This window comes from Bubalus bubalis, chromosome 4 (assembly GCF_019923935.1).
Source record: "Bubalus bubalis isolate 160015118507 breed Murrah chromosome 4, NDDB_SH_1, whole genome shotgun sequence".
NCBI lineage: Eukaryota > Metazoa > Chordata > Mammalia > Artiodactyla > Bovidae > Bubalus > Bubalus bubalis.
The window spans coordinates 124,761,619-124,775,507 of NC_059160.1; the positions used below are offsets into that span (position 1 = coordinate 124,761,619).

At 44.2% G+C, this 13,889-nt stretch overlaps 1 protein-coding gene across 8 annotated transcripts in view; it reads right to left on the bottom strand.

Annotated features, from left to right (window-relative positions):
* Positions 1-13,889, bottom strand: part of SIPA1L2 (signal induced proliferation associated 1 like 2) — a 251,449-nt gene that overhangs the window by 81,920 nt on the left and 155,640 nt on the right. For all 8 annotated transcript variants that reach the window (XM_044942017.2, XM_044942019.2, XM_044942020.2 and 5 more), the window contains 2 exons: positions 8,859-9,033; positions 3,875-3,978 (listed from right to left, as the gene is read on the bottom strand). In XM_044942017.2, coding sequence (XP_044797952.2) covers positions 3,875-3,978; positions 8,859-9,033 — 279 coding nt within the window. The remainder of the gene's footprint in view (positions 1-3,874; positions 3,979-8,858; positions 9,034-13,889) is intronic.

Sequence of the window (13,889 nt, forward strand, 5' to 3'; positions counted from 1 at the left end):
TCCCCAGGTCTGGCGAGGTTTTCTTTGTAAGAGTCAGACACTCCAAAGATTGAACTCTTCTGCAACTATGGTGAACTCTCTAAATACTTTTTACTACATTTTGGAATAAGCTTTCAGCTTGATTTATTATAAGAACAAACACAAGAAATTCTATGTGATGTGGACGCGTCTGGACCAGTTAAATAGTCACAGATACCATGGTGTTAATGAGGCTGACGTCAGAGGCACAACTCACGTACAGTTAACTGTGCTAAGCTGTGGCCTCAAAGAGCAGTCATGAGCCCAGATGGTCATTTCAGACACTTACGCCCTTTTAACACAATCCATGGGCACAGGGTGGGTGGGTGAGGATTTGGCAAAGCAGCACAACCCACAAGAAAGCTGAAAAGTCCATGTTCCAAGACTGCACAGAGCCATCACTGATCTATGACCAGAATATTCTGATGACAACTCACAATTAGCAAAATATTAAGTATCAAAGTTAAAATAGTTTTCTGAAATTGTTGATAAATTAATCCCTTATTTTCTTAGCTATTCAGGCCTTAGCTTTTCATAATAAATCTTTAGGATTGGGAACAGGAAGATGAAATGCAAATTAAGTCATCTACAATACTTGTCCTCTATATCTCATAAGTTATGAATTGTAATAACCCCCCAAATTTATTGAGCACACTCTGTGCCAGGCACTACTTTAAGTGCTTTATACATATTAACTCCTCTGATTCTATCAACTAAGAAACATTCATTAATTCATTTCACAAATGGTAACTGACTGCTCTCTGCATTCCGGGCATGTCTCTGTATGCATACAATACTCAGGAAAAGAGAAGAGGTAAAAGTCTCTGTCTTCAGCAATAAAGGAAAATAAAGCATAGAAAAATTTTTTTTGTGACCCAAGGTCACAAAGATAGTAGCTAGGAAATGTGGTTCTAGAATTCCTGCTCTTAACGACCGTATTTTTCTGCTGAAGATTTTATCCAACCTAGAAGGAGGAAGCCTCAAAGAAAGCCCTAGAATCACAGAATTCTAACACCAAGAGGAAGATGTTATGTATCATTTTGTCCAGATATACTCATGTGTGTCAAATGTCCTCAGGTCCAGACCTTTGGAAGGTATCACAAACATACCGCATCCTGTCTGTTTGAGCCTGGGTGCAGACTCCTTCCTTCTCAGCACAAGGTTCCAAGCACCCACGACTGGCTACCTAGACCACATCCTCATTATACACTGCTGCTGCGGCTAAGTCGCTTCAGTCGTGTCTGACTCTGTGCGACCCTATGGACAGCAGCCCATCAGGCTCCTCCATCCACAGGATTCTCCAGGCAAGAGTACTGGAGTGGGTTGCCATTTCCTTCTCCATCCTCATTATATAATTATCACATTTCTTGAGAGACTAAGAATCTTTGCCAAGGCCACAAGGCAAGTAACTGGCCACGGTTAAGTTCAGAATGTAAGTCCAATGATTTTTATCCCACACCCTACATTCTCATCCTTTTTACGTGATTACCTATGTTGAATACGTAAATTTCCCAATGAACCACATATAAGATCATACGTATTTCATATATATAAAAGCAACTGAAAAAAGCAAAACTTTTTTTTTTTAAACAATTCTCTAACTCTAATCTATCAGCATAACTTATTCAATGCCATGGATTCTCACTCAAGTTAAAAAAGATAAATGAAAATGGAACCAAACAAGTCTTTAGGCTATACAGTATGTGATGTACTGTCTCAATGCAAGGGATTTTTTTTTTTTAAATCTCCCATTTGGGAAACTGAAAACACTCATGTATTCCATCCACATTTTTGTGTGTAGGACCTTTCAGGGATAGTTTCAGTGAAAGAAAGTCAGGTATAAAGAACTCAAAACCACCATTTTAATTACAGTTCAAGAAAAAGGGGGTAGAGGAATCTAGTATTGAGCTCTGATAAGAGCAAAGTGAAATGAGCTTTAGAATTCCAGAGGTTGCCACCTGAGAAACAATGGAGTGGATTCAGTTTGGAGTCCACCAGGGGCTCCCCCGGCGGTCCCATGGTTAATGCAGGGATGGGGGCTGGATCCTTGATCCGGGAACTAAGATCCCACATGCAATGGGGCAACTAAGCCCGCAGGCCATAACTACTGAGCCCGCACGCCACAACTAGAGAGCCAGTGCCTCAACAGAAGGTCAAGGGTGCTGGAAGTAGGAACTGACACAGCCAAGTAAATCAATAATTTTTTTTAAGTGACTCAGGTAATTGGGGAGCTGGCAGGACCCTGGGGTTCAAATACTCCATAAGTGGGGTCCAAAGGCACTCCTTATATTTCTACTAATGTGTTGACAAGTTCTCTGGGTATGAGTTAAGCCCTATGAGATTTCTGAGCAGCAACTCACCTTGAATTTAATTACTGGATGATTCGTAAGTATCTGCAGGACAACTGCATGGTCTAAATTGAGCTTCTTAGTAAGAGTCCCATGGACTGCAAGGAGATCCAACTAGTCCATTCTAAAGGAGATCAGTCCTGGGTGTTCTTTGGAAGGAATGATGCTAAAGCTGAAACTGCAGTACTTTGGCCACCTCATGCGAAGAGCTGACTCATTGGAAAAGACCCTGATGCTGGGAGGGAGGAATTGGGGGCAAGAGGAGAAGGGGACGACAGAGGATGAGATGGCTGGATGGCATCTCCGACTTGATGGACTTGAGTCTGCGTGAACTCCGGGAGTTGGTGATGGACAGGGAGGCCTGGCGTGCTGCAATTCATGGGGTTGCAAAGAGTCGGACACAACTGAGCGACTGAACTGAACTGAACTGAACTGAATATCTAGTGAGTCCACATGGCATTATTCCAAATAAATGTTTTAAGAGCTGGAAATCTCTTAGTTTACAATATATGTATACAAATTCATACATGTGATCTAGGGATTGTATCTCCATCTCATAAAAAACATAGACATGTGATCAAAAGATAGATCCTCTGAAGGTAGTGGGCGGAGCTCGGATTACTAGAAAACCCTGTAGAATATACAAGATGGACAAGGGGCTGAGGTCAAGTGTTAGGGAGAAAAAACCCATCTAGCAATTACTTCAAGAAGATGAATAAACAGAGGAGCTGCAGCCCTGAACAGGACAAACGAGGCTGGGGGCCGGGGACCTCCTTCTCTTCCTGGCTGTGAGATCTAAGGTGGTTCTTGCCACCTGGGGACAGGACAAGTAGCCTCTTCGGAAAGAAGCATCCTCTGACAACCTTCATGGAATTTCATGAGCACTCAGAAAACACATAAAAAAGAAAGGCCAGTTCTCTGCAACAATTAAGTTTCATTCATTGACAGATACTTACTGAACAGCTACTAGGTAGTCTTTGGTGCTTTAATTTAAAGCAAAGGAGTGCCGTTAAGTGATATCAGGAAAACAAAGTTTTCTTAAACATGAAAACAAACTTTGCTTTAACTCTGGGTTTGCCCCCAAATATAATCAAACTCCTAAAATTAAAGAATGCCACAAGTGAGTTATAACATACTTTCTTACAATAACTTATCTACCCACATGCAGAAATCAAAGTTCAGGATACATTTGCCGACTTTTTTTGCGACTTGTAATTAATACGGTTGACACTGGTTCCCATTAAGGTTTTGCTTGGCAAGCAATTCAGGTGAGTGTGGGAGAGTATATAAGTTTTTAAGAAAAAAGTGCAATGAAATTTGTGCAGTAATAATCACTTTAAAGCCCAAATGCTTCCCAATAATGAGTCAAAGATTATTAATGCCATCTAAGGAAAAAAAAAAACAAAAACAAAACCCTAGCAATTCTTTGCAAACTCTGAATACACTAATACCATTAAAGGGCTGCCCTTGGATTGGCACGTGCTGTGGAAGTAGCGGGGAGGCTGTACCTGCTGCCTGTTGTTCGGCGTGTGGGGGAGCATGGTGCACACGTGGAACATGAGCTCGTAGTCTTTGTATGTCGTGTACAGGGAGTGCGTTCCTGTAGAATCAGCTGAAAACAAAGATTAATTACAAGAACAAGTCAGGCCACTGCAGATTAGCAATTCCACACTTAGAAGGTCATTATCACAAAAGGCAATTCAATTGAAAGGAACAGACGGCCCAACTATAAAGGAGCAGTGTCTCGGTGGCGGCCCTGCTGCGCTCACACCAGGCACTGTTTCTACCACTTTCCAGCATGTGGCAGCGGCCTGGGTTTTCTTCATTTGCTCTCACACGTGCTTTCTACTGAACACATGATTTCCCCTCTCTTCTCTTCTGCATTCTTGCCTTCCCAGGGCTGATGACCCACACGGGAGAGATGCTTCTGCCACGAGGGATACAGGTGAAGAGAAGAGGAGGAGGTATGGTCTGGCGCAGGTCTGGGTGCAATGATTAAACGGGGCTGAGCTAGTCAGAAGCTGTCCTTGCCCCATATTGCACGTGTGTGTGTGTGTGTGTTTACAGTTAATTCTTATTCTTGGGCACTTGACCCTCCAGAACTCAGAAAAATGAAACAGGATTGACTTCGTATGGAAATAAGGACAAAAGATATTAAGGATTTCTTTCCTGAATCATGGAACTAATTTTCTTTTCTTTTCAACAGGCAATGCGACGATGCAGTCATATGATTAAGACCAAGGAGGATGAATGAGATCTCTTACCGTATATTATGCACTGACACATGTTAAAAAACTATGGCATCTGAATCCCTGTTAATCATACAGCTATTCATCTTTTCAAAAGCAGAATGATGCTTTGCAAATTCAAGACCCATCTGTATCATCAACAGATTACCTCACTGAGAATTTCAGATACCAAGTCAACATGGTGACTATAAAACATCTAAGTAATGATTTTAGGATGGGGTTCTGAACCACCCTGCATACGGATAAAGATAAAAAGATAAACAGAAATTAAGAGGTAAACAATTCTTACTGTCTTTTGCAATCCTTGATCTATATCTATTTTTCCACCTTTTAAAGAACAAGGAACAATACCATTCAATATTATTTAAAATGAAGTTTATTCCATTGGGTTTATTGCGAAAACTCTAAATAGTTACCTAGGGCTAACTCTTTTTTTTTTAATCTGAAATTTAAAACTTTTTACTTTAAAAATATTAAAACACTTAATCCTCATGAGCATTTATTATTTTCTTTCTAAATCATGTAATATTTTTTTTTATTTCCAGCATTTATATCCAATTCAGAAATAGTCCTGAAAATACTTTAGAAAAAAAATATACAGTTTTGCACTGAAAAGGTAGTCATAGAAGGCAATTTCGTGAGTAAGGGGAGTATGTAGAATGTTTATCTATGGATACTGGTAGATCAACTCGTAGATGGTCAGAGAGTATATTCATCTAATAAGCTGTATACTATCTAGTCCCCAAATAAAGACATTTTCTCTTCTAACTATTCATTAAATGCATATTTGTTATTTTTTCATAGGACTTTTTAGGGACTAATCCTCCATTTAAACTGTCTTCTCTTAGGATCTTGACAGTAAAAGTGGCTTTGGAAGTGAGCAGGCTAGTCATGAAGGAATGATGACTGTTCTCTCCATGAAGAAATAACAGTGAAGGTCAGAGGATGAACTAACCCACAGGTTCAAGGACTCCCATCACAACACTTCCTCCAATGTTTAAAACTCAGTACGAGAAATGCTGACAGATGCTTAAGAGTCTGGTTAGCGGGCTTCAGATTCAGGAAATTGCAGTGAAAAAAGAAAAGTGCAATTCTGAGGGGAAGGGGGAGAAACACTTTAAAAAATGTGGTCATAGCTTGTCTATCCCAAGCCCATACTGAAGGATGAATTTCAGAAATTAAGCATTTTTAAAGTTTTCATCTCAACTATCAGTATGGCAACGGGAAAGGTAAACTCACAAGCTTGGTGGGGTTTGCTGCAAATATTTCTACTAAAAAAGAGATACAGGGTCATCTATGGCAGTCTTCGGTTTTATCTCTGCACCTAACTAAAGACAGTGGCCACAGCCTGGGGTTTGTTTTCTACAGCTCAGCAAAGCAACTTAGCGGCTCATGGCCCTTCTGTGCCTATCCCACGTCATTCTGTACTTAAGAGAGAAACGGCTCATTTTAAAGCTGGAGGGGACATCTCAGATACTCTAGCCCAAATACTCTGAACTTTCTTTGTGAATAAAATATGGCCCAGATTTTACCAAGGTCCTGCAGCAGGCAGAATTAAAACTGAAACAGTGGGGGGCTTCCCTGGTGGCCCAGTGGTTAGGAATCCACCTTCCAATGCAGGGGACGTGGGTTCAATCCCTGGTTGGAGAACTAAGATCCCACATGCCTCTGGGCCACTAAGCCCACTGGCAACAACTGGAGATGCCCATGTGCCAACCCCACATGCAACAACTAAGACCCAACACAGACAAAAATAAATAAATAAACATCAAAAAATTAAACACAATTCTCCTGAACTTAAGATTTTCTTGCCCACTGCATAAAAGGCATAACTTTCATCCGACCATTCTATGAAACACAACTCTTAGAAAGTTCCTCTAAAGGGAAGACGTGCCATGATTTCTTTGTCTCTCATAGAACATCTTGCTCATAAAAATATGAATTAACTTGTCAAAATTTTGTTCTTATTTCCTTGAGCTAACATGATTAGCATGACATCTGTAATGTATTAAAGATATCTCCTAGGTCATAAAAACTCAAAGCTGATGTCAATTCTGTACATAAGGAAAAAAAAGTATTTGCACTATCTACGCTGTAGTTTTATAGAATGTATACATCAGGAGCTTTTAAAATGTCCCCTCATCCCTCCCCCAGCAGAAGGACAGCAGACATGCAGAGCAGCAATGAGCCCATGAAGAATGAGCTCATTCTGCAGGAAGGCGTCCTAAGGGCAGCTTGCTAGCGCTGCTGGCCGTTGTATGGTAGTCTGTAGGTGAGGGGAGTTTGGCAGAGAAAAAAGAAAGAAAATTCAGAAAAGGCCTCAATGATCTTTCTTAAAAGAAGTGGACACTCACAATAGGTATCATATATTACTTTCTAACCTTTACATTTCTGAGGCATGAGCAATGCACATTCAACTTAATAGTCAAGCCCCAGCCTTGACATCTGTGGAAGACACACAGGGCCTGTACGTGAGCCAACTTTTCTCCAGATCTTGTGATCTATCCTCTAAGTGTCACTTTCAAAAACAGAAAAACAAATATTGCATATAAGCACGTATAAATGGAATCTAGCAGAACAGTACTGATGAATCTATCTGCAAGGAAGGAACGGAGACATAGATATAGAGAATGGACTGGACTCAGAGAGGTGAGGAGGAATTGATAAAGTAGCATTGTCATATATATACAATGATGTGTGGTAAAGAATCTGCCTGCCAAGCAGGAAACTCAGGTTCAATCCCTGGGTCAGGAAGATCCCCTGGAGGAGGAAATGGCAATCCACTCCAGCATTCTTGCCTGGAGAATCCCATGGGCAGAGGAGTCTGGCGGGCTACAGTCCATGGAGTCAAAAACGAGTCAGATCCGACTGAGGCAACAGAGCACATGTGTAAAACAGATAGCCGCTGGGAAGCTGTTGTACAGCACAGGGAGCTCAAGCCTGTACTCTGTGATGACCTAGAAAGGTGGGATGGGAGGGGGGCTCACGAGGGAGGGAGGCTCAACATAAGTATACTTATGGCTGATTCACACTGTTGCATGGCAGAAACCAACACAACGTGGTAAAGCAATTATCTTCTAGGTAAACAAAGATCGAAACCCCAGAACTGATGACAAGCCAGGCACAGGAAGAGTGGCACCACTCTGTTGTAGGCAAGTATCACTGATGGTCGCAAGGTGAGCAGACCTGGGGCCACAGGGCCTTGGTTCCAACCCTGGCTGATGCTCCCCGGGACAGGTTCCCACTGAACCCCTCCTAGAGGGCTGGATGCCCTTAGATTCATCTTTTACTCACTCTTCAATAAAAGGGCAAGAAGCAAATCACTGCTTGACAATAAGCAGAATTTCCCCAAATACACAAAATTACCCTACTTGGTGTTTTCAGGTGTGTTGAGAGCAACTAAGTAACAACACAGATACAAAGGTTGAATATTTAGAGTTTATGAGGACCATAAGGAACAGGACTATTGAACTGAAGGGACAAGACAAATTCACACATAGGAGGGAACCCATAGGTGCCCCACTTGAGAGAATCTGACCAAGGTCCTTGGAAAACAGGATGTATCAGCTTTTTAATCAGAGCTTCATCTCCCCGGGTAATACCATGAAATAGGCTATGAACAAGATAAGGCCGCAAGCATGGCCTGCATGGATGTGGAAATATTTAGACATTTCAGAAATGAATGCAAGGTTTGGTCAAGCTGCAGTGGGACAGGGTGGAACACAGAGGTGAGGCGAAAAGAAAAAAGCACATACTAAAAGATTCTTCACAGAATACTGGGGGATCCCTGCTCTTGTTACGAAGGAAGAAGAACTGACCTTTTGAGATTATGTCAGACACAATGCCCTTGGGAAATGTGCTTTCCTTGCTCATCTGAGTGCATGGGTGTGCTTAGTTGCTCAGTCGTGTCCGACGTTGGGACCCCATGAACTGTAGCCCACCCGCTCCTCTGTCCATGGAATTCTCCAGGCAAGAATACTGGAGTGGGTAGCCATTTCCCTTCTCCAGAGGATTTTCCTGACCCAGGGATAGAACCCACGTCTCCTGCATTGCAGACGGATACTTTACCACCTGAGCTACCAGGGAAGCCCCCTGCTCATCTGAGGAAATCGCAATTCCATCCCCAATAAGCTGGCTCAGCCGCTGCTGGGGTCAGGAACAGGAGGGCGCAGGACCACTCACTTAGATGTCTGCCTACCTTTGGGGAATTAAATTTGTGCAGACACCCAAGTCTGAAGCTTACTTTTATTGTCCAGCTGAGCTCGATATTTACTAAATCCTTTCAGCCGCACTCTCTGGCCCAGCAGATCAAGGAATTCTTCAAAAGCTGGGCCTGCCGTCTCGTTGTTATACATTTCCTCTTCGGTACTCTGGCCGGCTTTGCAGTACAGAATCCCGATCTTGTGCTGAAAGCTCAGCTGAAATGGGGGAGAAAGGTAAATTACTTGGCAAAAAGTATCAGACGAGTACACCTGAAACTAACACAATATCGTAAATCAACTACGTTGTTAGTCGCTCAGTCCTGTCTGACACTTTGTGACTCCATGAACTGAAGCCTGCCAGGCTCCTCTGTCCATGGGATTTTTCAGGCAAGAATACTGGAGCGGGTACTATTCCCTTCTCCAGGGGATCTTCCTGACCCATGGAATGAACCTGGGTCTCCCGCATTGCAGGCAGATTCTTTACCGTCTGAGCCACCAGGGAACTCCGATATAAAACATAAAATAAATTTAAAAAGTTAAAAACCATCACACAAGCTAACTTCAGTAAAATTAAAATTATAGGAGCTGAGAATTCTGTTCATAGGAAATCATGCCAGGACAATTTCCAGAAGCTAAAGAAAGTAATCAACTGTCACTCTGCAAAACCCTACAAATTCATAACAAACCCAGAGACCTGAAAATAACAGCTGGAGAAATGTCAGACAACCTAAGAAATACAGTGAATGGCCTTGCCTACATGGGAGTTTGCAGGTTTCCAAAACAGACAGCTAGGTTCAAACATTTATTTAAAAACAGAGCCGTGGAAACATCTTATACCCTCTATATAGTAAATAGCATTATCTTCGAAGTTAGAAAGAAAAAAAAAGCTGTATATTTTCAGAAGTTTTCCCTCTCTGGTTCTTAATGCTTTTTTGTTGTCATTATATGAACATTCATGGAAATATGAAAGACTGTAATGGAAAAAACAAATCAAATTAAGGTCTGGGGAGGAAAGACTCCCACTGCAAATTGTGATCCATGTACATTGATAGAACAATGTCTTATTTCCATAAAAGTAACTCTGGCTGAGCCATTACAGTCATTTCTACATTTCTGACTATCTTGAAAACATCTGCTAAATATACAATAGACCATAAAGAACTTTAATAGCAACTGAAGGGTTCCTGCTATAATTCCGTCTCTCTGTCCATCCATGCCATGATGGAAGGTATCACACTACTTCCTCCTAAGGCAGGGGAGACATGGGGTCCACCTTTACAGCTTTTTTATTTTTCCCAAAGAGGAACTACCCATCAATCACAAAAGCAGGGCACTTTATCCTGCTATAGCAGCAATCTGAGCCTCAAAGACTACGGATTATCAGCCCTCCCCAATTCCCTAAAGACATCTGTCCACAACACTGTTCACTTTTATTACCAAACTGTAAAACAGAGCCTTTAATCAAAACTCAGAGCTGACTGTATCAGTAAAATAAGGCAAAATGGTACTAATTTCTCGAGTAGCACAGTGATGACAGCAGTCTCATCCGAGTGACCTACGACACTTACAATCCAGGAAGGCAGGGGTCCGCCCGTCACGCATCTCAGTGGAGATGTGACCTGTGACGCTTACAATCCAGGAAGGCAGGGGTCCGCCCGTCACGCATCTCAGTGGAGATGTGACCTGTGATGCTTACAATCCAGGAAGGCAGGGGTCCGCCCGCTACGCACCTCAGTGGAGATGTGACCTGTGACGCTTACAATCCAGGAAGGCAGGGGTCCGCCCGCTACGCATCTCAGTGGAGATGTGACCTACGACACTTACAATCCAGGAAGGCAGGGGTCCGCCTGCTACGCACCTCAGTGGAGATGCTGGGGAGCCCAGAGCTGAGCAGGCAGCAGAGCTCCAGTGCACATGCTGTACCCTAGGAGCTATAGGGGAGGGGAGGAACCAGAGGGATGATTCCCTGTTCACCATCTGACCCGATGCGCCACCTACAGGGATGGCTCCTGGGGCTCGGGGGAGGGAGGGGAAACAGCATACAGGCCTGATGTTCCCGTCTGAGCCCGAATCACCCAAATCACACTGTGAGGACAAGGTTCCAGGCTCCCAGTGTGGGCCCGTGAGATGCTGGGTTTAAGCAATTAGTATTATGAATTGTGCTGATTCCCTGGTAGCTCAGTGGGGAAGAATCTGCCTGCAATGCAGGAGACACAGGTTCAATCCTTGGGTCGGGAAGATCCCCTGGAGGAGGGAATGGCTCCCCACTCCAGTACCCTTGCCTAGAGAATCCCATGGACAGAGGAGCCTGGTAGAGAGTCAGACATGACTGAGCGACTAACATTTACTTACTAGGTCTTTAGTAACATTAAGACAAAAAACATTTCCATGCACCCAGGGACTGAGGAATAAACGTTTCTGATCAACTCGAGTAACGAAACAAATGAGACACCACATTTATTGCAAAGGGACCATCATCTTAAAAAAAAAATAAGTATAAGACAAATGCCTGATTATTTCACTCTAAGCACTCATTGTTCTGCGTGATCCGGAAGGACTGCAGGACCTCAAGTCCTTTAGGAAACACTTGGCTTGACAAGTGTCACCGTCAATGTGACGACATCGGTGACTGTCACAATCTGGGCTGGTCCTTACAGCGAGTCCCCCTGAAATTCTGCAGTGTGATTAGCAGGCACGCATACCCAGCATCCCCAGGACCACACATTCCCGCACCCCTATCTCCTCTGCACCCAGCAGGGGTGGCTGCACCATCAACCGCATCCTAGGAGCTCACTGTCCCAGGGACCCTGCTCGATACTCCCCTGGAGCCCTGTCACCTCCTCCAGCACCACCCTGCCTTCTCCGTGCCCTCCCACACCAGTGGCTTGTCCCAGGGTGCCCCACCATCCCCAGCAGCAACCTCTGGGGAGCAGGCCTGGGGCAAAGCCATCTCTGGCCCCAGGGTTGGTGCTGGGGTGGCCCCGGTGGCTGAAGCAGGGCCCTCTCTGGACACACATAGCTTCTCTCCAGTCCCTACCCTTGTGGACATGATACTTTTGTGACTCAAGAATAGTGAATATTGAAAGTCGCTGAGTTCTGTCTGACTCTTTGTCTCCAGGCCAGAATAGTGGAGTGGAGTTGGTAGCCATTCCCTTCTCCAGGGGATTTTCCCAACCCAGGGATCGAACCCAGGTCTCCTGCATTGCAGGCAGATTCTTCACCAGCTGAGCCATGAGGGAAGCCCTGGCAGAGGCCAAATACCCAGATAACTGAAACCCCCTCAGGGCTTCTGTGCTGAGTGCAGGGCTATTCGTTCACATATCCTTTTTTCCAGCTTCCGGACAAACCAGCATGTCTACATCCCAACTGGGAAGAGGACTCACTTTTCATCCAAGAAGCCCTGGGCCCATGGATGTGGCTGGGAGAGACTTCAAAGCCCCCAGGTGTCCTTCCCAGCCCCCAGAACTCTGCTCCAGTGGAGATGCCCTCTCCACTGTGTGTGTGTGTACACACACACACCCCACTTGGGCCTCCCCCCCCCCACTCACCAGCTTGGCCTCTGTGACCTGTGTGCCAGTGGGAGAGGACATGAGACGGGACTTGGGAGACAGAACCATCTCTAGCAACTGAGAATTAACCACTGTGGCCAGTATAGCACAATTCCAATAAAAGAACAGAATGGGACGTTGTGTGGAGGAAGACACAGCTCTCGGTCTCTTAGAAACCTCATGAAATCAACAGCAATGCGATATACCGAGGCTGACCCCTCCCACCCACGGTTTATCAGAAAGCTGGCACGATTCCAAGGGGAGGACAGACCCCAGCTCTCCATGAACGAAAACCCCCAGTTCTCTTGGAACAAGCTTCGTCTCTAAGGCCTCTACACCTAAACCTGAGGTCACCTTTAACCATACCTCCACTCCCACTGACCCTCCTTAACTGTTCTGATGCAAATTACACCAGGCTCATAGTCCTGGGGGGAACCTCAGGGAACCAGGAACCTCGGGCATCACCACAGTCAAAAACTAAAAACACCCACTTGTCAAAACTCTATACTGCTTCCGTGTCCAGGGCTGAACACGCAGACCCTGCATAGACAGGCAGACGATCCCCAGCCTCCTGAGAATGGATCAAGACCGCACGCTCTGTACCCAAGGCCAGAAACTCTGTAATTATTGAGCAGAAAATTTAAAGGAAGGTAGCAAAAGACAAAGTCTCAGAATGGCCTTGAAAATAAATCCAAGTGTGCAGGAAAGTCCTGCCACTGCCCTCTGTAAACTCAGCCACCTTTGCTAAGTGTGTGGTCTCGTGTGTTCAGACCCCTCTGATTTCCTTTCAAGCAAAGTGGTACATGAGTGAACATACATCTGGAGGGGCAGTTGGCTTAAGAACAAACGAATCCAAAGATGCCATAATATTCTAAGTCAGTAAGCGGTCATGCAAGTGAAAGTGAAGTCACTCAGTCATGTCTGACTCTTTGCGACCCCGTGGACTGTAGCCCACCAGGATCCTCAGTCCATGGGATTCTCCAGGAAAGAATATTGGAGTGGGTTGCCGCTGTCATTACCAACCTGAATTATTGTTTTTATAAAGTCAACCTAGTGGGGAGGTACAAATTAAGACTTTTGGATTAACATAGCACACTGCTATATATGGTCTTCTCAGGTGGCACAAGTGGTAAAGAATCCACCTGCCCATGTAGGAGACATCAGACACATGGGTTCAATTTCTGGGTCAGGAAGATCCCCTGGAGGAGGGCACGGCAACACACTCCAGAATTCTTGCCTGGAGAATACCGCCGACAAAGAAGCCTGGAGGGCTACTGTCCATAGCATCACAAAGAGTTGGACACAACTGAAGTGACGTAGCACAAACACACTATATAAAAAGATAACAACAAGGACCTACTGTATAGGCAGGGTGTTCTACTCAATATCCCATAATAATCTACAGTAAAAAGAATATATATACATATATATGTATAACTGAATCACTCTACTGTACATCTGAAACTAATACAACATTGTAACTATACTCCAATTTTTAAAAAAAAGTCAATCTACATAATCTTA